A 24,038-nucleotide genomic window follows, 5' to 3' on the forward strand; every position below is an offset into this window, starting at 1 on the left:
TTGTACATGTGCCTTGACCTGTTGCTATCTGTCTGCTTTGTGAATATGTATTTAAGTTTAGTTTTTATGTTTTTATATATGCTTTTATCATAATATAAGTATCTCTGTTGAATGTTGTTTTACTGATTGTATTTACCTGTTATTTGAAGTGAATTTTTGTTTTTAGGATGACTTTCAACATTTGTCCAGGGACTACAGACGAAAAATAGCCTGTTGGCTAACTCTGGCGCATTTACAGAAATGTCAATCAATGTGCACTGTCCCTGTCAAATAAATATATAAAAAGAAAAAGATGCCCCCATTCTCTCACCATGATAGTGAATGTCGTGTAAAAACTGTTTATTTAATAACCGAGGCCTTTAAATCGCTCCTATCAGCTGTTTTCACTTCCACTCTAGTGCTTCAGAGTTTCTCTTTCGATAAGATTTATGTGCCAAAACTTCACGGTTATTTAAAAGACATTTCAACATAAGAATCTCTATGTTTGTTAAATTACGTACATGACATAACTTTGCTTAATAGGCTGCTTCAGTTGGAATAACTGAACAATGACCTTTGGTTTCAAACGGACAAACTGTAGTGTAAATTACTCTGACCTTCTTGTTTTGTATCTGTCAGAATATTACTGCGTTTTGAATCTACTCATAGGTGTAACAGGACTTTCCAGCACATATCTATAGTTCTGATAACCACTAATAACGCTGTTTAAAGAGCTTTCATAAAGCCAGTTATTATTATTATAATTAAAACCATAACATGTCAGTAGTAGCAATTTTTCTGGTTCCCAGAGCCCAAGTTGATTTATGTTCAGATGTCTTGTTTTGATGACTAAAGGCTCAAACCTAAAGAGTGTTTCAGCCCTAAATATAAGATTATATATATATGATATAGGTTCCTTTCTTGTTTTATTTTCTATACATCAGATAAAACAGAAATGGGGTTTTACTCATTAGACCTTTGCTTTATTTTATTGCACTATAGTCCAACACGAATGGATTGTATATTAATTCATTGATATTGAATAAAGGGGACTGGTCAGACATGGCGACATATGAAACTGTAATTAAGATTTTTTGTAAAAACCTTTGTGATGAAAGCAAATTATGAAAAGAAGAATGAAAAAGGAAGAGAAACAATCTTCCTTATTAACAGAAGAGTGTGGTTCAGACGAGCTGCCTCATGACTCTGCTGTTTCTTTCCATGTTGTGATGCAGTGCTCAAAAGAACCAAGAAGAGTAAGAATGATCTCATCAACGCTGAAGAGGGCGAGGACCACTTCACTGACATCCCATCTGTTGGTGAGACACCAGATCTGTTACTGTCAGACTCTCACACTGTGTTTGAAGGCAACACTGTTGTTCACACTACAATCAGAGAGGATGCTGTTTTGCTAGATTGTGACAGATTGTCAGACGTATTCAATGGACTCTCATAGTGAAGACTTTTGTGTTGGGTTGAAATATCTTTGCACCAAGAGGCCACATTGAAAATATTATACTTTAAGAGTTTCTTTCATCAGTATATTCAGTGGATGCACACATTCTGCAAACACTCTTTAACATGTTTTTTAAAAAAGGTTTCCTCTTCCTTTCTTTATTTGAATGTTTTTTGGAGGCTGTAGAGGTAAATTATCCATTAATGTAAGTATATCCTATACATCCAAAGAATAAAGGAATACAATTGTTTCCTATCGGTGACATGACAAATGTACCTTTACTGTGAAAAAAGTTGCAGATATTGTCAGATATGGGTAGTTGAATTATTTAGAAAAGTTATGATTGATACAAGCAAACCTACTTATTTCCCCCCACGCACACACACACACACACACACACACACACACACACACACACACACACACACACACACACACACACACACACACACACACCCACACACACACACACACACACACACACACACACACACTATTCTTCCTTTGCTAATGCAATTATAATATCACATTTATTTTTTTCTCACTCCCTTTTGAATCCAGTCATACTTGACATTTGGGTTTAATTTAAGTTACAGAAGGTTTATTATAGAACAGCCTAAAGGCAGTGGTGGACAGCATGGCGCTACGATTTTAAAAGCCAAAAGATAATGAAAAGTCCTCACATGAAAAAGCTGCGGTTGTGATAAGTCTTAAGAACATTTATACATTTATTATATCACATGTATTACGTTTGTTATTATGGTTCTTCCCATAAGTGCCATCTTCAATCTAACAATTACATTTATCTGCAAAAATGATTTCAACAATCTTGGATGTCTCTGTGTGAATTGTTTACTCATTGGGTGAAAAGTTTGATCGCACTGATTTTTGAGAATGTATTATTAATCCCTGATTATCCACAATCCCGAATTCCAAACACACTTTTGGAAGAGTGGGCAGAACTGCAGCTGCATTTGTACTGCCCTGTCAACTCGGGAATAATTGTATCCCTGGTACTTGTGTAACATGGAGGAATGTAGAACAACAACAGCATCAGTTCTTGTGACATCCCTACTTGTGTTATAAAACAAGGCTCAGGTTTAAGACGAGGTAACTTTATTGCATTTTGTATGTTTTGCTCCAACTGCCCCCCCAGGGTCTCCGTTCGCCCGGGCCAGCTTGAAGAGCAAGAACGAGAACTCATTGTACTTTAGGAGGAAGGAGAAGAGGCTCCGCTTCACTATCCGCCACCTGGTGAAGTCCCAGAGCTTCTACTGGACCGTGCTGTGTCTGGTGGGCCTCAACACGCTGTGTGTGGCCATCGTTCACTACGACCAGCCGGTGTGGCTCACCTTCGCTCTGTGTGAGTTTATACACTGTCTGTCATGTCATGTAAACCAATATTCCCATATGGTGCCACTATTTATATTACCAATATTATCAAGCATATTTCTACAGAACTGGCTCTCCTCTGTTGGATCTCTCCACCCTCACAGAGAGGTTAGAGGTTCCACAGAACTGCGTCCAGCACTGTGTAGCTCCTCATCTTAACATTCACATGTTTAAAAAAAACAGCCTCTATACATCCTAATTATTGTAAAATACTAGGGCTAGGCAAGTTAACGCGTTATTATCGCATTAACTAATTCATTTAATAATGCTGAAAATTATTTGATCGCGTGTTAACTGTTATTATTTTTGAAAGTCCGTTGCTCACTGGCTCTGAAGACACATACAGACAAACATGGGTCACTGCTACCTTAATAATTGTAATCGTTGCCCAGCAGCACTATACAATTATTGTATGCAGCTGTAACGTAGACTGGTCTGCATAATGATACTGTATGTATGTAATGCACCTGCTCATTCTGTGTGTGATATTCTGAAACTGCCTTCACATGAAGCAGTCAATCCGCTCTGCACTGGCTCTACTGATGTTTTCCTGGGAATGTCCAGAGAGTGCTGTGCTCAAAGTGCACAGGCTAACAGTGCAGGTAACCATAGAAACAACAGCAACTATCTGTGTGCACCTAAAGGCTCTGCCCGACCTCGTGATGAGGCAGGAGAACATCTCCTCTCTGTGAAAGCAGCTTCGTGTAAACCATTGTGCTTCACTTGATACAAAAAAAGCTGCTCTTATTTCCTTAGAGGACCAAAAAAATGCTGCCATAAAATGATATGGATATTTTATTATGAATTACATATTTTAACCATAATCCTTACCAATCATAACTACCTAATAGTAGTGGAAAATAGTAAAAACTACAACTTGAACTTGAACTTGATTGACAGTAGGTGAACCACTCGGAGCTGTCGGTACTAATACGCTCCATAATAAGAGAGGAGATAGGGGCTGCTTTAGAGAAATTCCAGCCGCAGCTTGATGCTTTAAAGGGAGAACTTGACTCATGTTGTCAGAAGCTCGGTGATATGGAGGAGGGGATAACCGACATGGATTGTAGGGTTGCTATACTCGAAACCGCAAATGGCAATCTAATGAAGGAAAACAAAGAGTTCAAAGACAAAATAGAGAGGATGGAGATTCAAAGCAGAAAGTTTAATCTACGTGTGATTGGACTGAAAACGGACATTGAGAAGAGCGATCCCATTGCCTTTGTGACAAACTTTTTAAAGGAGGTGTTCGGAAGTGAGCTCTCATGTGAACCGGCAGTCGAGATTGCATACAGGATTGGGCAGGAGACTGATTTGAGACCCAGACCTATGATTGTCACTATGCAGAGATATCAAGCTAAGGAAGCTATCTTGAAGCTGGCAAGAAGCAAGGGAGAGATTATTTTCCGTGACATGCGAGTGAAGATATTTCCTGATATTACTCCGGATACTGCCAGGAAGAGAGCCCTATTCAATGACGTCAGGATGTAGCTGCGCAAGGCTGAGGTGAGGCATGGACTATTGTTCCCCGCAACGCTCATCGTAACCTTCAATGGACAAACCAAACTGTATCGGGACTGTAGTGAAGCTGAGCATTTCTATAAAACAGTGATAAGCCCGGTTTCAGTTCAAACCAGAAATGAAGGTGGGAAATGACTGATTGACATGACCTGATAGATGGTATGATTATACATATAGGAGAATAAATTAATTGTATTATGAAAATGGGAATTGTTGCAGTGTTGGTGATCTCCACAATTGTTTTATTTTCTTGTAGGCCAATATTCACTGGTCTATGAGTTATCTACTCATTTATTTGAAGTTATTTACTTCATCATCTGCGAATATTAATTTATGTTTATTAGATTTTGAATAGAGACAAATTTCAACTTGTGTCTATTGTTGTTTATTCCTCCTAAAATATAATGTTGATGTATTGATTAGATCTAGTGTTGCGAGACATTACCATGAATCTATTTCATACTATTATTTAAAAATGTTTGGGAGCTACCGGGAGGCTCGTCTAATTGAGCGAGTGAGTATGCACATTTATAGCAATCTATGTGCAGATAAATGTTGGGTTATGTATGTGATGGTGTGTGTGGTTGAAATTGTGTTAGATGTATGTTTTAGTTCAGCTCTCATTTTGATAGGAAGTGAAAAAGAGATAACATTTAAATTGCCATCTTAATGTTGAATAAGTTACCACGTAAAGGGTTTAAATTGGCTCACATAAATATATGTAGTCTAAGAAATAAAGTGTCTGAGATAGAGGAAATATTATCATGTGGTATTCATTTGTTAGCAATATCTGAAACTCACTTAGATGACACATTTAATGACGCTGCTGTGGATATTGATGGATATAGAATATGTAGAAAGGACAGGAATGCATATGGAGGTGGGGTGGCAGTATACATTCAAAAGCAAATACCAGCTAAAGTGAGATATGATTTGATGTCTGCTGATATTGAAGTACTTTGGTTGCAAATTAATTGACCTCACTTGAAACCTTTGTTGGTAGGATGTTGTTACAGACCTCCAAATGCAAACCTAACTTATTTAGACAAATTATGTGAAATGTTAGACAAAGTTTGTGATCTTGACAGAGAGATTTATTTTATCGGAGATTTAAATATTGACTGGAATATGTTGCACTGTGCCCTTAAAAACAAGCTGCAGACAATAATTAATATGTAACTTGGTACAAATGGTGACTAAACCTACCAGGATATGCATAAAGAAAGATGGGTCAAAAAGTGCAACTTGTATTGATCATATATTTACTAATTTTAGCCATGTATGTTCTCAGGCAATATCAATTCCAGTAGGGTGTTCTGATCATAATTTAATAATTATCGTGAGAAAGACAAAGGTGCCAAAAGCTGGACCAAAAGTAATTGTGAGGAGATCAATGAAATATTTGAGTGAAGAGTCATTTATACAGGATGTTCAAAAGAGATGTTGGAAACATGTTTTTGAGAAAGTCGATCCAGATGATGCTCTTGATGTCTTTAATTTGTTATTCATGCAGGTGATTGATAAACATGCTCCACTTAGAAAACAGACTGTAAGGAACTTTAGAGCACCCTGGTGAGATTAAGGGATCTAATGAAACAAAGAGATGATGCAAAACATGTAGCTCTCTCATCAAGTTATGAGTCAGATGGGCACATTTATAGAAGGTTAAGGAATTATGTTACAGCATTAAATACAAATAAAAAACAGTTGTATTATGGAAATAAAATTAAAGAGATAAAGGATGACAAGAAAAAACTGTGGAGTTTAGTGAATGGCATGATGGGCCGTAAGCCGAAATCCACCTCAACATATCTTGAGGTGGATTTTGGACATTTTTGACAAAACCAGTACAAATTGCTAATCATCTGAATGATTACTTTCTTGATAAAGTAAAACATTTGAGGATAAATATGAATCAAACTATAAATAGTAACTCCACATTTCTAATAAAGGATTTAATTATGAAAAATAAGAAGTGTACATTTAAAATAGAAAAAGTGACAATTACAGATGTTGAATGTCTACTAGGTAAATGTAATGATAAACCACCAGGAGTGGATCATTTAGTTGGTACATTTCTTAGATATGTTGCTAATTTTGTTGCAGAGCCTATCTGTCGAGACGAAAGTCAATATATAATATCTGTGAAAAACGGACTAAAAAATAATTATGTGTTTTCATTTAGAGTATTAGTAGGCTATTATTATTATAGTATTGTTCAATACCAGGAGAGGGTATTTGTTTATTTTTGATATCATGGGCTACTTTTCATAAGCGAGCTGTAGAAAATATATGAATGCCGCTTCCGGCAACACGGCTACAAAAGGGGTGTAGTTTGTGATGGCCGGTCTCTTGTTCTCAAAGCCACGGAGAGAGAACCAGGCGACAGTGTGTGTGAGGCTCCGGAGACGCCGTTGGTATGTTTATTGTGTTTATGTACTTGATCTGTTGCCGCACTTTGCGAGAGTGCTGTTGCGCAATCAACTGTTTTTTTGCCTGTGCCCCGTTTGTTTTCTGTGCAATTTAGACAGCACAGGTGTTCAGATGAGGTTTTCTCTGGTGCTTGTTTCCAAGTGGAGATAAACACTCTAATTCATTTAAGTTAATGATGGGGTTTAAAGGAAATGTATTCATTTGAATTAAAACATAGTTTGTGGTGCTATTATTGTTATTATTGAGAATGCAGTGAGACCTGCACAATCTTTGTAATTTGTGTAGCATGTGAGCTAACTTTTGTTTGTCCTTTGTGTTTTGAAGGTTTTCAACCTGATACATTCTTGGAGCTGTCTTGATAAATAAAGACAAAAAGAACGAATTTGAGTTGTCCAAAGCGTCCTCTGTTGCCCTCTAGCCTATCAAGTCAGGCTAAATCACTGGTACAGGCCAAAAACTTGAAGAACTTGACAGTTGAAAACCAAGCGGAGCAGCCTGGGCCAGAGGATAAAAGGCTTCAGACGTCCAGAGAAAGCTGTTGACGCAGAGAAGGGAAACTGTGGATTTCCATTAGCTCAAAATGGCGGAAGAAATCCTGGGGAAGATGGTTAAAGAGCTCATGAAAGCAAGAACAAGTGCAAAAAGCAACTTCACCAGGCAGGCCAACTACCTCAACAAAGAAGCAGGTAGAATGGTCGAAGCAGAGCTAAGGGAGGAATTCACCAAGCTGAAAGAGGGATTAAAAAAGGTTCTTGAAGCAAATGATGACTGCATGGCTGGGTTGCAGGCAGACGCTCAAAAGGCAGAAGGAAAGGAAGAAGAAGTTCTTGCAAAGCGGGAAGAGGCCGACGGTGAAAGGACTGCAGAGGAGGCTGAAGCCAGAATGGAAGAGGTGAGAGGCCTTATTCAAGATAACCTGTGGTCCAGATATGGCCGATATGAGCTCATCACTGCAATTGAGGAAGCAGAAGAAGTCAGTGAACAAGCTGGGAATGTGCCGGTGGAAGGAACCAACCTGGAAGGCTACGGGGTGCTCCTGACCATTCTAGAGAGGCGGATGAAGGAGGCCACCAGAGTGATGACAGTTTGGGAGTGCTGGTTACCCATTATGGCGAAATCAGATCTAGCTGGCAGAGTCAAGGACCTCAAAGCAATAAGAAATAGACTTGAGATGAGGCAAGGTGAATTTGTCAACTCACGCAGGATTGCAGCAGAGGAACTGGAAGCAGAAGCGCCAGGTAGAAGGGGAGGACTGCCCTCACCAGCAAGACCAGTAGTGAGGATTAAGCCCACAAGTCTTCCCATCTTCTATGGCTGCAGAAGAGAATACCACCGATGGAGGAAAGACTGGGAAAGCCTGCAAAGACAGGGGGAGCCATCTGGATCTTCTGAAGCTAAGAAAATTCATCTTCTAGACAGTTTGGATGACAAGATTTCAAAGGAACTAAGACTCTCAACCTACAACACTGCTGAAGACATGTTCAGGATAATGGACAACAGGTATGGAAATAAGTCAACTATTGCCATAGAAATCTTAGAAGAACTGGAGAGAATCCCTTATGTGAAAGGAAACCAGCCAAGAAAGGTGATTGAGCTGATACAGCATGTGGAAAAAGCTCTTGCAGACCTCACAGAGCTGGGAAACTCAGGCGCCATGAATAACCCACTCATAATCAAGTCCATAGAGAGCAAGTTACCTGACTTTGTGAAGAGAGATTGGCTGGTCTTCATGGTGGATCCAAAGAATAATGTCACACCAGACAACCACTTCGATATGCTCCTTAGATTTCTAAAAAAGCAGGAAGAGATTCTGGAGAGGCTGGAACAGCTAAGGATCAGTGATAGAACTGACAGACAAGACCATCCAGACAGGAGGTATGAGAAGAAATATGCTTCCACAAGATCTGCAGAGAAGGCCGAGCATGGAGGAGTGTGTATTGTGTGTGGAGATGAGAGACACCATGACAAGATATTCTTCTGCAGGAAGTTCAAAGGGCTAACTGTGCCTGAGAAGAAAGCTGTTCTAAAGAAGCTAGGAGCATGCAGAAAGTGTCTTGGATGTCATGAGGAAGGAGGATATTGCAGAGACAATTACCTGTGCAGGAACAAAGACTGTAAAAAAGGAGACACCTCAGATCACCATTTCTTTCTGTGTCCACAAGGGGGAAGCAAAGTGCCCTTTGAAGAGAGGAGAGGAAGAGACTGGAGAAGTAAGAGCAAACTCACAGAGGAGCAGGAAAAATTATTGGCTGAGCTTTCCCCAGAGCGTGCAGGAAGGTGCAGGAAAGCCTTTACCAACCAAACAGCAGGGACAGGCAGAGCTGGAGGACAGTCAAGGCTTTTGGACAGGGAAATTCCTGTCATCATGATGCTGATGGAGGTCACGGCAAATGCAGGGCAGAAGATTGGAACTCTAGTGGACCTTGCCTCAGACACAAATTACATCACCCATAAGGCTGCTGACAGGCTGAGGTTGCAAGGTGAAAAAATAACTCTGATTGTGTATGGTGTTGGAGGAATGACCATCAAGGTGAACACAAAAAGATACCTCCTTAGGGTGAGAGTCAAGACTCCTAAAGGGACAGAGAAGGCACATGAACTTGTCTGCTATGGCCTAGAGGAGATCGCCAAAGTGCATAGAGTCATCAGTCCTGAAAAACTGCAGAAGTTCTTCCCAGAGGTCAAGCCCGAAGAATTAAAGAGGCCAGAAGAAGTTGAGCTCCTCATAAGCCACAGGGAAGGAAGACTTGCTCCACAAAGAGTGAAGGTGGTTGGAGACCTTGTTTTGTGGGAAAGTCCACTGGGAAAAACAGTAGGCGGAGCACACCCAGAACTGTTTGAGGAGATTGAAGTGGCGGCACACAGGTCCAACACACACTTTGCTCGCTCCATGAGAACAGCTGCAGTCAGGTATGAGGAGAGAAAGCTTCCAAAAGACAAACCAGCACAGTTTCAGAAGGGAGATATGGCTGAAGTAAAGGTCACAGCTGCAACTAATCGTGAGTTCCTGGAATGGTGGAGGTGGGACAGCATTGGAGCAGCCTGTGAGCCTAAGTGTGGAGGATGTCGTTGTGGAAATTGCCAACCAGGAGGGAAAGAGATGACCCTGGTGGAGGAGAGAGAGCTGGATATCATAAAGGCAGGCCTAACCTACGTCAGGCAGGATTCTCATATTGCATCACCGCACTGGGACGCAAAATATCCCTGGACTGAAGACCCCACTTCTCTCCCCAACAACATTCATGCGGACAGAGAAACAACTAGGGCGGGAGCCTGAGTGGCAAGCTGCATATAAAGCCCAAGTCCACGAAATGGTTGAAAGAGGTGCAGCCATCAAACTCACGGACAAAATCAAGACCAACTGGGAAGGACCAGTGTGGTATGTGAGCCACTTAGTAGCACCAAACCCTCATTCAGTGACTACACCAGTACGGCTTGTATGGAACAGCAGCCAGAAGTTCAGAGGAGTAAGCATGAATGACATTCTACTAAAGGGACCTGATGTTCTTAATCCAATCAGAGCTGTTCTATTGAGGTTCAGAAGAGGTGTGCATGCAGCGCTGGGAGACATAAAGAAAATGTACAACTCAGTGTGGCTGGAGGAGCGTGAGATGCATATGCACAGATTCCTCTGGAGAGACAGTCCAGAAGAAGAGATATGTGAGTATGCTATCACAAGAGTCAACATTGGGGACAGACCAGCCGGGTGCATTGCACAGGTGGTTATGAGAGAAACAGCCAGTCTACCCATGTTTTCCCACATGAAAGAGGAACGCAGAGTTCTTGAAGAGGACGGCTATGTGGACGACCTCTTAACCTCCCATAACAGTCAAGAACAACTGGAGAGGATTACAGAAGGAGTGGAGGAAATCCTGAGAGCGGGTGGCTTCTTCCTTAAACCATGGGTCCGGTCTGGTCAAAGTGGGAGGCAAGAAACTGCAACAGCACTCCTGGGAGGAGGAAAAGCAACAGCTGAAGGTAGAACTCTCATCCTCCCAAATCAGATGAGAGAAGAGGACAACAAAGCCCTGGGAATCCGGTACAAAGTGGAGGAAGATAAGCTCTACATGTTGACCTCAATCAACTTCTCCAAAAGGAAAAAGAAGATGAGAGTGGGGAATGATCTCCTCCTAGAGCAAGTGAGACCTGAGACACCTAACCCACTGAGTAGACGGGAACTGCTAAGTCAGGTGGCTGGACTTTACAACCCAATTGGCTTAGTTACACCTGTCAAACAGAAGGGGGCCATCCTTGTCAGGAAGGCATTCTAGGAAACAGGGGGTGGAAAGCTGACAAGGGAGACCTGGGATAGACCACTCTCAGAGAGCCTCAGGGAGGAAGCCATCCAGCTATTTGAGGACTATGCGCAGCTTGGAAAGATTAAATTCCAGAGAAGCATCACGCCAGATGGCTGGAGAGGGAAACCATGGGGAGTCACATTTTCAGATGGAAGTGAGAGAACCTATGGAGCTGTGATGTACCTGAGGTGGGAGACAGATCGAGGGACTGAGGTCCGATTTGTGGAATCGAAGGCCAAGCTAACGCCGCTGGATCAAAAGGGAGATGCTGTCAAAGCAGAAACCTGCGGAGCAGTCTTTGCAGCTAGACTGAGGAAATATTTTGAAAGGCATGGTGGAATGGAGATTGAGCGATGGTTCCACCTAGTGGACAGCCAAACAGTCCTGGGAGCCATTAAAAGGGACCGTTATGGGTACCAGACTTTCTTCGCGAATAGAGTTGGTGAGATACAGAAAGCTGGGCCGGCGGAAGACTGGTGGTGGATCCCAGGAACCCTCAATATTGCTGATCTCATCACAAGAGGAAGCGCTCCTGAAAATCTAGTTGAGACATCTACATGGCAAGATGGACCTGAGTTCCTGAGGTGGCCAGTGGAGGAGTGGCCTATAAAATCAGCTGGAGAGGTGGCAGCGCAAGCCAGAGAGAGTGTGGACAAGCTCCAGAGGAAGGCATTCTCAGCAGCCATAACAAGAGCTCAAGCCGAAATAAATCAAAGAGATGGCCTAGAAGACCCACAGGGAAACATAAAAAGAGAGAGTCAAGGGGAGGAACATAGTGCCAAGCAGACTCCTACCAGGACACTCACAGGAAAGACAGTGGAGGATCTGGTGGAGGTGAAAAACTTCAGCAGCCTTCAAAGACTTGTCAGGGTCATAGCCTGGGTACGGAGAGCTGCAAAAAAGTGGCTGGAGATCAAGGACCAACCTAGGACAGGATCAAAGTTGAGGGTAGTATCTCCGAAGGAAGAGGTCAAGGGAGCCACAATAACAGTGAAGGAGCATGATGACGCGCTTGTAGAGGAAACTTCTTTGTAGCAACGCAGTGGGAGTCACCGACTCAGGAAGGAGACACGGTAGGAGCAGTAGCTTTGATGTCAAACACTGATGGTTTATTTGGAGTTACGGCCGGAGGATTCACATCACAAGTCCAAGAGCCAGAGGTTCTGACTTCACGGTAGAGTTGCCACGTCAATTCTGGAGAGCCTCTCTCTTGCCAGCCCATTTAACTGGTTCCACAGAGAGTCATCAACATGTTTTGATAAGATAGCTTTAGATAGTTTGGGCACACTAAGTTACCAGCTTCCGCCACTTATGGCCTTGGATATGTCATGCCCTGGAGTCCTCAGACAACAGAGAAGGAAGTGTCCCAGTGTACCCACAATACAGACCATCTGTGACCCAGTATTGACCGGTCACAGAATGGGAACAATATCATTATTGGCTGAAGCAGCCTGTGTCCTTAAAGGAGGTAAACAGACGTCAAGGTTTGTCCTGTATGTCACATCTTGGCGTCTATGATAATTATTTCCCTAACAGCGCTGAAATATCTCTTCCGTGCAGCTCAGGAAAATGCAACATTCACCCACACTACCATGAGCAGGCTGGCGTTTTATAGACATGAGGAGTCATGACTTCTGGTTTGTGGAGGCCGGATCCAGATGTTTAATGAGGACAAGACTGCAGTGGCGCTGATACTATTTGAAGCATGGGTGTCCACATTACTGGCACAAGAAGCCCACAAAGCAAATCATGAGGGAGTGGCAGGGACCCTTCTCAGGATGAGGAAAAAGGCCTGGGTGATAAAAGGTTGAATACTTGCAAAGAAGGCGGTCGACAGCTGTGTTACATGCAGGAAGATCAGAGCAAAACGGTGCCAACAAATCATGAGTGACCTGCCACCTGAGAGAGCGGGCCCGGCTAAGCCTTTTGAATTCACAACATTGGACCTGTTTGGCCCGTATGAAGTGAAAGATGAGGTGAAAAAACGGGTCAAACTCAAAGTCTGGGGGATAGTGTTCTGTTGCATGGCTTCAAGAGCCATACATACTGATCTGGTGAGTGACCTGTCATCTGAAGGATTCCTGCTGGCTTACCAAAGATTCACTTCAATAAGAGGACACCCTGCAAAATTGTGGTCGGATCCTGGCACAAACTTTGTTGGGGCCAAACCTGCTCTTCAGCAGCTCTACAGGTTTCTACACCAATTAACCAAGTCAGAGCTGGAAGATGAAGCTGCAAAACATGGGACTAAGTGGACATGGAAAATCCATCCTGCAGATTCTCCACATAGGAATGGAGCAGCAGAGGCTGCAGTCAAGATTGTAAAGCAGGCCCTGTGCAACCTTGGAGGAGAAGGAGTCTTCACATGGGGTGAGTTCCAGACCTTTCTCTTCATGGCCGCTAACCTTGCGAATGAGAGACCCATAGATGCCAGGACTCAGAGCCGAGAGGGCCTTGTGGAGTACATCAGCCCAAATTCCCTCTTGCTAGGAAGAGCAAGTCATTCGGGGGACACAAAGGATTTCGAGTTTGAAGGCTACCCAAACAAGAGGCTAAAAACTATCCAAACAGAGGTCAGCAGGTTCTGGAGGAAATGGAGCCAGTTGGCCGGTCCGAATCTCTTTGTGAGAAACAAGTGGCACACCAGGAATCGAAATGTCGCAGTGGGAGATGTGGTGTGGCTGGCTGACCAAAATGCCCTGAGAGGACATTACAAACTGGCCAGAGTGGTTAGTATAAATACTGATGGAAAAGGCATCGTAAGGGATGTACATTTGAGAACCTTTCCCAGCTACCCAGTCTCAGTTATGAAGAATAAAGTCTGTGGAGGGTACAAGGGACATCCAAGCAAGATCCCTGCCACTATTCTTCATAGAGATGTCAGGTGCCTTGTCATCTTACTTCCTGTGGAAGAACAGGTGTGATTTGAAGGTGAAGAACTGGTGTGAGCTCCTTGGGTTAGAAACCAGGAGCTCAAGTGGGAGGTGTCGAGACAAAAGTCAATATATAATATCTGTGAAAAACGGACTAAAAAATAATTATGTGTTTTCATTTAGAGTATTAGTATTATTATTATTATAGTATTGTTCAATACCAGGAGAGGGTATTTGTTTATTTTTGATAGCGTGGGCTACTTTTCGCGAGCTGTAGAAAATATATGAATGCCGCTTCCGGCAACACGGCTACAAAAGGGGTGTAGTTTGTGATGGCCGGTCTCTTGTTCTCAAAGCCAACCTGATCAATTCTTGGAGCTGTCTTGATAAATAAAGACAAAAATAACGAATTTGAGTTGTCCAAAGCGTCCTCTGTTGCCCTCTAGCCTATCAAGTCAGGCTAAATCACTGGTACAGGCCAAAAACCTGAAGAACTTGACACTATCTGTCATATTATAAATTTGAGTATTGATAAATGTATTTATCCACAGGCATGGAAAATAGCAAAAATTATTCCACTTGCAAAAAATCCAGCTGGACCATTTTCTGGTACAAATAGCCGTCCAATAAGTTTATTACCAGCATTAGCAAAGATAATGGAGAGAATAATTTTCAATCAAATACAAAAATACTTTGAAGGTAACAAACTTAATACTGTGTATCAACATGCTTACAGACCTGGCCATTCCACATGCACCGCTTTAACACAAATGACAGATGACTGGAAGGGCGAACTAGATAATAGGAAGTTAGTGGGTGCAGTACTACTCGATTTTAGTTCTGCTTTTGATGTCATTGACCATTCTTTGTTGTTACACAAGCTGGAACAATATGGTTTTCATTTTGAAACGCTGAAGTGGTTAGAAAGTTACCTGACAAATCGAAGTCAAACTGTTTTTTTTAATGGAAGTCTCTCAAAGATGAAAACAGTCACTTGTGGAGTACCTCAGGGTAGTTGTTTGGGACCACTTTTATTTTCTATTTTTACAAATGACCTACCATTAGTGTTAGAAAAGCTAAAATTGTAATGTATGCAGATGACTCAACAATATATGATGCAGCATCAACTACAAGAGAGTTGACAAATGTTATGAATAAAGATCTACTACTGATATCAGAGTGGGTCATAAATAATAAGTTGGTACTTAATGCGGGAAAAACAAAATCGTTATTAATAGGATCAAATCATCAGTTAAAAGGTGAACCAAAATTGCAACTACATTTAAACCATATTGAAATTGAACAGGTCAAGGAGACAAAATTGCTAGGTATAATCCTGGATCATAAATTATCTTGGTCTAAACAAATTGATAATGTTGTATGTAAGGGGTGTGTCACTTGTAAAAATAATTGTAAAATATTTGCCTATGGATGTCAGTAGACAAGTTTTGGATGCTTTGGTTTTGTCGCAGCTTGATTATTGTTTGTGTTAGGGAATAATTTGCCTAGGTATTCAAACTTTGACACAGTTCATAATTTTCTCCTCTCACTGTCTCCTTTCCCATGGCATATATCTACGGCCTTGGGTATTGCTGCTATCTCTCTTAAGGAGGGGCAGCTTGGGCGCATTGTTGTTGCCAGTCTATGACAGAGCACAAGCCGTCATGAGGTAGTGTACTGTTCAGGGGCCTCATTTATAAAGCGATATACGCTCAAAAAATGGCGTACGCCAGTTTCTACGCAATGTTTGCGATTTATAAAATACTAACTTGACGGGAAAACGTGCGGTCCTCCACGCAAACTCTAACCCATGCGTTACTAAGCACAAAAACGGGAGAGACGAGAAACTGCGACACCGTTGGCAGAAGGAAGAATGGAGAGAAATATGTGGAAATAATACCATAAATAAAACGTTACCTCTCATTTATCATATATGAAGAATTCATTTTCAAACATTGATTAAAGCCAATCTTAAAATGATTTAACAAACGCCTGTTTGAGACTCCTCAGTGCACACAAAAACATAACTTGGAGAAAGAAATAAATACGGATATGTTATTTAAAACCACCTGGAATATGTTGTGTTAATGTTATGAAATGTTTTCTCATAAATGATGCGGTAAGCAGGAGGACAGAATTACGTCTAAACTGACGCCGTGTTGCATTTCTATAGGTTGTAGATACGAGCATGGTTTTATATACTATCATGTTTAATCGTGTTTTATGCCGTTTGCTAAGACTTGATAAGTCGCTCGTAAAACACAGGAGGTATGGAAGCTAAGAACACCATATGTGGTCAATTGTACAGCTAATATAACACAACACATTAGTTGTATTTCCTTTAACTGGTGGATATAGGGTTGCTGCGGGGGGGGGGGTTGAGACGCACAGGCTGCAGTGGAGAGGCTGCGCACAGCTGATCGACAGCTGGGACACAAACCACCAAATACAAACAAATAATTCAGATCCAGTCGTCATGACTCCACACCGGGGGGATTCCCCGTTCACTTCTTACAGTTTCTCATCAAGGGGGTGTCTCCTGTCCCCGGTACAAACACACTGCCTGAGGAAGGATGTGTATTGTTTTTGTCATTAACCTTTTTCGGGCCATTTATTTATTTATTTTGGTGACGATCCGACCTCCATGCTGCTACTCTGGTTCAAACTGCATCCACCAAACAATATGATTTATCTCGACCTCCCCAAAATAACCAGAATCTGACACGGTGTGAGATGTCTTTTTTAGCTGTTCTGTCGTCATTTCCTGCTATCTTCTTCATAAAGTCAGTCAGAATAAATGAATGAATGGGCGTTTCTTTGACTATTTATAGGCAAATATGGGCGTTACGTGAACCCCGCAAAAGCTGCACCGCATTTCGAGTCGGTTGTGATTTATAAAGGGAAACCGGCGTAGGAAGTGCTGTACGCACTTTCCTTGCCGGTGCGCAATGTTTGGTGAATCGGGAAGTGGCGGAAAATGTATGGACCTATTTTTCGGATTTCTACTACGTAAGCAACCTTCCAACGTGAATCCTACGCACGGCGTTATAAATTAGGCCCCAGGGACGAAGGTTCCCTGGCACGCATTATTTTCTATGGACGAGAGCTCTAGTTAGATTCAGGGTCCATAATGTTTAGTCTCACTGATAAATAATGTTGATTATTACACTCCGAACTAGATAAAACCTCGAGCTACATAAAGAGTTCTTCAGAATTGGTTTGGCAACCGCTGTGTCAACTCGTGACACACCACCTGTCTTGTCAACTCTCCGGCCGTAACTCCAAATAAACCATCAGTGTTTGACATCAAAGCTCCTGCTCATCCCGTGTCTCCTTCATGAGTCGGTGACTCCCACTGCATTGCTACACAAAAGTTTCCTCCACAATTTGGTTATATGGTCTAGTGATGCTGAAAAAGATTTAAACAAACTACAAGTAGCACAAAATAAGACAGCACGATGTGCACTGCAGTGTTCCTACAGAACCAGAGTCACTGAAATGCTGGAGACACTGAAATGGTTAACTGTCAGACAGAGGTCAACTTATATTGTATTACATTTTGTCAGAAATATTACAGTGACTCACTCACCAGATATATTATCACAAAGGTTTATAGCGCAATATGCACAACATAACTATCAAACACGACATACAATAGAAGGAAGGTTTGTATTACCCAAATCTAAATCAAAAAATTATTTAAGTATTACAAAGTAAATTTGAACTGTGCCTGTGGCTTTGTATGCATATATTATTATGTACACTTATTTGTATTTACTTTTGTTTGGCCTTAGGATGGCGATAATTGGATGACCATTTTAGTTTTCACTTCATTTCACTGTAAATTGCATGAAATTATGAGCTGTTTTGTTTTAATTTTGTTGTATGTTTATGTATGTTTTGAGTGTGTGAGGACCCCAGGAAGAATAGCCAATGCTCATGCTAGTGCTAATGGGGATCCTAATAAAGACAAAGACAAAGCCTGATATCATAGGTATGATGTTATGATGTTAGTGATGGCATTGAAATAACAGTTTTAATGGGATTCATTGACACTTTGTCCTGAAGGGTCTGAGTTTAGTTTTTTTTGGATACACACATGTATTACATACTTCATAGGTTCTGAACTCCCAAACTTTGACAACAAATTATAATGGGATATAAGGGTTACATTTTTTCTCTGCTAATGCAGATACAAAAAGCCTTTGGTGTCATGCTTTGGATAAACAGAGTGTATAGACAGATGTACAAACATACATCACACAGGTACCATTGTACATTTCATTAACACATGTTAGCAAACATACAGTAGATCCTACCCACTCTGTTATGGCAGTATGCAGCATTATATTCTCAAACAATAGACTATTTCTGTGTCCTATTTGCTGAGGGCACAACTGAACAGCCAGCAGAAGCTGCTCTATTGAATTGTACAGAATTGTGTTTTATCCCGGGGCATTGATCTGTGTTTCCTTATCGTCCCCTGGCAGACCTGGCCGAGTTTGTATTCCTGGGCCTGTTCCTGGCAGAGATGTCCATGAAAATGTACGGCCTGGGACCCCAGAACTACTTCCACTCCTCATTCAACTGCTTTGACTTTGGGGTGAGTCTCCTGTTCAGTCACTCCCTGGTGGCTCTTAGTGTGAGCATGTGTCGAGTCACTCAAACGATCCAGGACGAGTGCTTCCAGAAGAAAGTGTATGTTTGACTGTTGCTAGAATAGCAAAATGACTGCAGTGTTTGGAAATGGAAACTGTGTTCGTAGGTGATTATCGGCAGCATTTTTGAGGTCATCTGGGCGGCCATCAAACCCGGCGCGTCGTTTGGGATCAGTGTGCTGCGAGCTCTGAGGCTGCTCAGGATCTTCAAAGTCACCAAGTGAGTCTTCAGAGTCTCCTGCCAGAGTGCTGGAAACACTGCTTATGATATAAAGTGCATTTTATATTAACTTTATATTATATTGTTGTAACCCACCGCAATGCCCCTCATTTTCCTCCTGTTCTGTTTAAGGACCAGCTGTTGAAACAGTAGAGGAGTTCATATATGTGGGAACCTTATTTGATTGAACGTCTTATACCACAGAATTATTTTTTTTTTTAAACAATGCAGCGGGAATTGGATATATACATGTATCTTGCTGAAAGCGTTTTAACTTTTTTTAATAGTCTGGGCATCTGGGGGGTATCATTAAATAATTATATGTTTTATATATCTGTGTGTGTAGGTACTGGAATTCTTTGAGGAACCTGGTGGTATCCCTTCTCAACTCCATGAAGTCCATCATCAGCCTGTTGTTCCTCCTCTTCCTCTTCATCGTGGTGTTCGCTCTGCTGGGCATGCAGCTGTTTGGTGGACAGTGAGTCATTCAGTGAACCTGATTTACACAATTTTCATTAAACATTCTCAGAGTTTATACTGAGTCTGAACACACACACATAATATACAAGATTGAATGCACCTGCCTTTTTTGATAGCACCCTGCAAATCAGATTACATACAATATGACCAGTGTTGGGGTAGTTACTCAAAAAAAGTAATGCATTACACATTACTTGTTACATTAAATAAAGGTAGGACTTTGACTGGGACGTGGCTGTAAATCTATACATTCAAACACTGTTTTTTTTTCTCCCTGCAGATTTAATTTTGAAGATGAAACACCGACAACAAACTTTGACACATTCCCAGCAGCCATTCTCACCGTGTTCCAGGTAAAGGTCACCTCCATCATGCCCCCCCCTGTTCTGCTTGTTGCACTGAAGTGGATTAAAATCCTGAGCCTGTGTCTTCCCTGCAGATCCTCACTGGGGAGGACTGGAACGCAGTCATGTACCATGGGATCGAATCCCAGGGGGGCGTTAAAGGGGGGATGTTCACCTCCATTTATTTCATCATTCTCACTCTCTTTGGAAACTGTATCCTTGCCGATTGATCCAAATCACTTCATGTTTGTGGCATTCAATCAGCCACAATGAAAGTTTGCAGCATTCATTTGAAGAACAGCTGCAATTGTACATTGATTCTGTAAGGGAAACTTTTGCAGCAATGGAGAGTCAGGACTCAGAGAGACACAAGGAGAGTTGGAGCTTTGATGTCAAACACTGGTGTTGTATTACAAGTATCGGCCAGAGAATTTCACATCACAAGTCACAGCAGCCAGAGGTTCTGACTGCACGGGTGGGTTGCCACATCAATTCTGACCAGCCTCTCTCTCGATAGACCTTTTAACTAATTTACAGAGAGTTAATCAACATATTGGGGCACTGGAGATAGCCCCAACATCTGGAGACACTGAATCACCTGTCTGTGGTACTTAGAAGCCAGCGTTCTCACAGTCATAAAACCCTCTGTGACCGATAGTTGCCCTGTCATAAAACTGGTAATATCAACAATAGCTGAAGCCTCCCATTCCTTAAGACAGATAACAGACTCAGGGTTGGTCATAAACGTTAACAGACAGAAAAGGTTAGACTCTTAGGAGTAAGGACAGAAATATTCTCTAACAGTTTTACTCTTTTTATCATTTATGATAACCTTAAAACATTAGTCTAATAATAATTTGGTCAATACTTAAATCAATAGGCGTCTTCAGATTTGAGTGTGGTCTTACACAACATCAATTACATCAATAACAATCACAACATAGAATAAGATCGAAACATTCAATCACAATGAATCATAATAGAAAAATCATCTCTCATCAGTGTTTGGATCATCTTTTGTCAAAAGCACAATAATGAACACACATAAAACACAGATGCATAATAGCAAAAACATCTATTTTAAAATAATATGTTTTAACATTTAACCATTAGTTAATCTCACTTATCAAACTATAAAATCAAAACCAGCTTGCAGTCAATCAATCATTTGCTGTGGCGAGCCGTGACTTTTACACCTAGGCCCTCAAAAAAAAAAAAAAAAAAAAAAAAAAGTGTTATAACGTCACAACGTATACTTCAGCGGAATATCAAAACAACGGCCCGGGTGCAAAACGCATCAATGACAGCGACCCTCTACCACACAAAAATAACACCTGTAAATAACCCAATGTATATTCTTTGAAATTGAAAAGAATATTGCATTGTGTTTGTTACTTTCGTTGCAGTTGTCTTAAATGTAATTTGGCTTGGCTTCCTTTTTTGTATGGACATGCTTTTATGTTGAAGGCGAGTTTACGCTGTTGACAGGAAGTTGTTGTTGCTATGGAAACAATGTGACGGAGAAAAGGAGCGGAGATTAACGGAGAAAAGGAGCGGAGATTAACGGAGAAAAGTAATATCTACATATAAAGATGGAGAAAGTAAAGGATAAAGTGTATGTGTTAGCATCCCCCGAAGAGGCACAAGCTCTTACTGTTGCATTTCCCTCTGAATAAGGGTCGAAGACTTGACTGTGTTGATATTGGAGATTTCAATACATTCGCATCATCAGTCAAGACTTCAACCATTATTCGGATTTATATAAACACCTATCATGACAGGGCACCCACAGCCAAGTAACAATTAAAAATGAATTAAGTCGGCACGGCGGCCCACATTGAAAATGACTTAGGCCTACCTTTGATGATCAAATCACTTAAACACAAAGTCCCTCCTCCTGTCCTTTTGGATGAAGTACTTGATGGCGGGGTCAGTTGATCCTTTGCCACTCCAATTTATCATGGTAACTCAATCTTGAAAATGACTCGGTTAAAATTTTCGAAATGATGTCAACACTGTCACTGACGTGAGGCATCATTAATAAATGGATGCTAATTAGCTACTTCCGCCTAGCTTGACCCGTTGTTATAACACATGTATAAACTTCAAAGCAGGTGGAACTTGTCATAAAGTCCGCGATAATAAAGCCCACCACCCATTTAGAGGGAAGATATGATTGGTCAATTGTACTGTCATTTCACATTACTCTCTCGTTGAGTTACTATAGCTTGGCCCTCTGTGAATTCATAGCTGGACCACCAATCAGCTCCTATCTTCACAGTAACTCGCAGAGACGGCCAAAGGAGCTTCTTTAATTTAACCCTTCACATTCCAACATAAACTGAATAGGCAGATTCAAAAGGTTTATTTATTTGGAAATGTTATTTTAAATACAGTTAAATCAAGTTATTTTGGTAAAACTAATGAAAAACAAATAATATTTGTATTAATTATTATTTTTTTGTTTTAATGTTTTTAAATATTATTTTGTCAAATATCTTAGGCCCTCCGAGAGGGCCTAGAGGGCCCTGACGGCTCGCCACTGATCATTTGATATTTTTCTCAGACCACAAATAACCAGACACGCTGCTCAACGTTTTCTTGGCCATCGCTGTGGATAACCTGGCCAATGCCCAGGAGCTCACTAAGGTACAGTATTTCTTTATAGCCTCACACATCCTGGCTTCATACACCAACAGCATCCATCAATAAAAGGGTTTACCTTAAACCCAATCCCACATGCAGCCAGCCTTTTATTTATCTTATAGAAGACAGTGAATATTAATGGGATGTGTTTGAGGTCATTTCGAAGTGGCTGTTGTTATATAACTGATGTAATGCCAGGTCAGTATATCATTATATTGAATTTATAAGTTTATTTGTAGCTCTTTATCCCTCACCAGGGGGCAGGTGTTAACCCCAATGTGCAGGGTTTCCACGGGTCCTTTAAATCCTTAAACGTTGGTGAATTTGAGGTGGAAATGAAAATCAACGTTTTGAAAGTTTCAGAAAAAAGATATTGGTCATTGGAAGTGCTTAACTTAAAATGAATAACTTTCTCATACCAGACACGGTGAGAAGGTGACATGGTCATTACTTTGTTTTCCCCCCAGGGGAAGTACAGGTGTTCCCACTGTACAATACACACACATGCATTTGTCTGATATACCGAGATATGTCTAAGCAGACAGGTTGCCAGTTTGTCCGGCGCCAGAGGTTCGGTGCCTTGCTCAAGGGTACCTTGAATAATAAAAGATGGACTTATAGGGATCCCTTTGGCTGGTGGATCACCAAACATAGTCCTGCTATGGGAAGCTGTGGCTCACAATGTAGATAGTCACGCTACAACCTAAGGGTCGGTGGATCAATCCCAAACCCCTGCAGTCCAGATGTTGACCATGGCCATCAGTGTGTGAGTGTGGGTCTGTATGGCAGCCTCTGTATGAATGTGTGTGAATGGGTAATTTTTGACTTGTATATGTATATATGTGGTGTTACAAAGACTGGAAAAGAGATATATAAATGCAGTCAATTTATCATGTACACATGAGCTGAACCCTCAACTGCATACAGAGGCTAGCCAACTGCACTGCACAGTCATCAACATGTTACTATAAGGCCAAACCTCTCATTGACTTGCTGTATGTACTGTTTGCATGTATGTGTGTTTGTTTGTTTCTGCACATACTGTCCAGGATGAAGAGGAGCAAGAGGAGGCCATCAATAAGAAGCTCGCACTCCAGAAAACAAAGGAGGGGAAGGAGGTCAGCCCCATGTCATCCACCAACATCTCCATCACAGCGTGAGTCCACTCCTCTGGAGTATGCCTCCTCACTGAGCACACACACTCAGAAACACACACACACACACATTCAGGCTACATGCAGGTTGTTGTACTGCTCATGCTAAGGACCAGCAGTTTGGATGATATGAGGGGGGGTTGTATGTGGAATGAGTCTCCATAGTCATTGTCTGATGCCTCCAGTGTGGAGAGACAGACAGGAGTTACTGAACATAACCAAAGTGCTGCTGTGGACAGGGCAACAAGTACTCAACCTAGACAAAAATATATATTAGTTTTAAGTGTACGCCTCGATCAGTTGTGGTTATTTTGTGACCCAACAAAGTCACTAACTGCTTGGGGCATTGGTAGAGCACCAACTCCCAATTTACCATTGTACTGTTTTTGTTCGTTGTTTTACAAAATCACAACTATCTCTTTAACCTGAAAAATATAAGAAAATTGACAAAAACAGAAGTTAGGCTAAAAAGCAAATCAGCTATGCACATAATAACTCATTATTTCAATACGAACAATACACACATGTGAGACAATACATGGCTATAGCTACAGCCCAAACATATGGAATCTCTTCATGCAGGA

The 24,038-nt window shown here is 41.4% G+C and overlaps 1 protein-coding gene across 1 annotated transcript in view; it reads left to right on the forward strand.

The window, feature by feature from the left end:
• Positions 1–24,038, forward strand: part of cacna1ba (calcium channel, voltage-dependent, N type, alpha 1B subunit, a) — a 331,900-nt gene that overhangs the window by 133,807 nt on the left and 174,055 nt on the right. Inside the window, 9 exon segments of the mRNA XM_034200269.1 lie at positions 1,215–1,298; positions 2,583–2,798; positions 18,443–18,555; positions 18,718–18,830; positions 19,177–19,308; positions 19,591–19,663; positions 19,750–19,867; positions 22,236–22,303; positions 23,350–23,456. Of these exon segments, the coding sequence (XP_034056160.1) occupies positions 1,215–1,298; positions 2,583–2,798; positions 18,443–18,555; positions 18,718–18,830; positions 19,177–19,308; positions 19,591–19,663; positions 19,750–19,867; positions 22,236–22,303; positions 23,350–23,456 (1,024 nt within the window).

This window comes from Gymnodraco acuticeps, unplaced genomic scaffold (assembly GCF_902827175.1).
Source record: "Gymnodraco acuticeps unplaced genomic scaffold, fGymAcu1.1, whole genome shotgun sequence".
In the NCBI taxonomy this organism is placed as follows: domain Eukaryota; kingdom Metazoa; phylum Chordata; class Actinopteri; order Perciformes; family Bathydraconidae; genus Gymnodraco; species Gymnodraco acuticeps.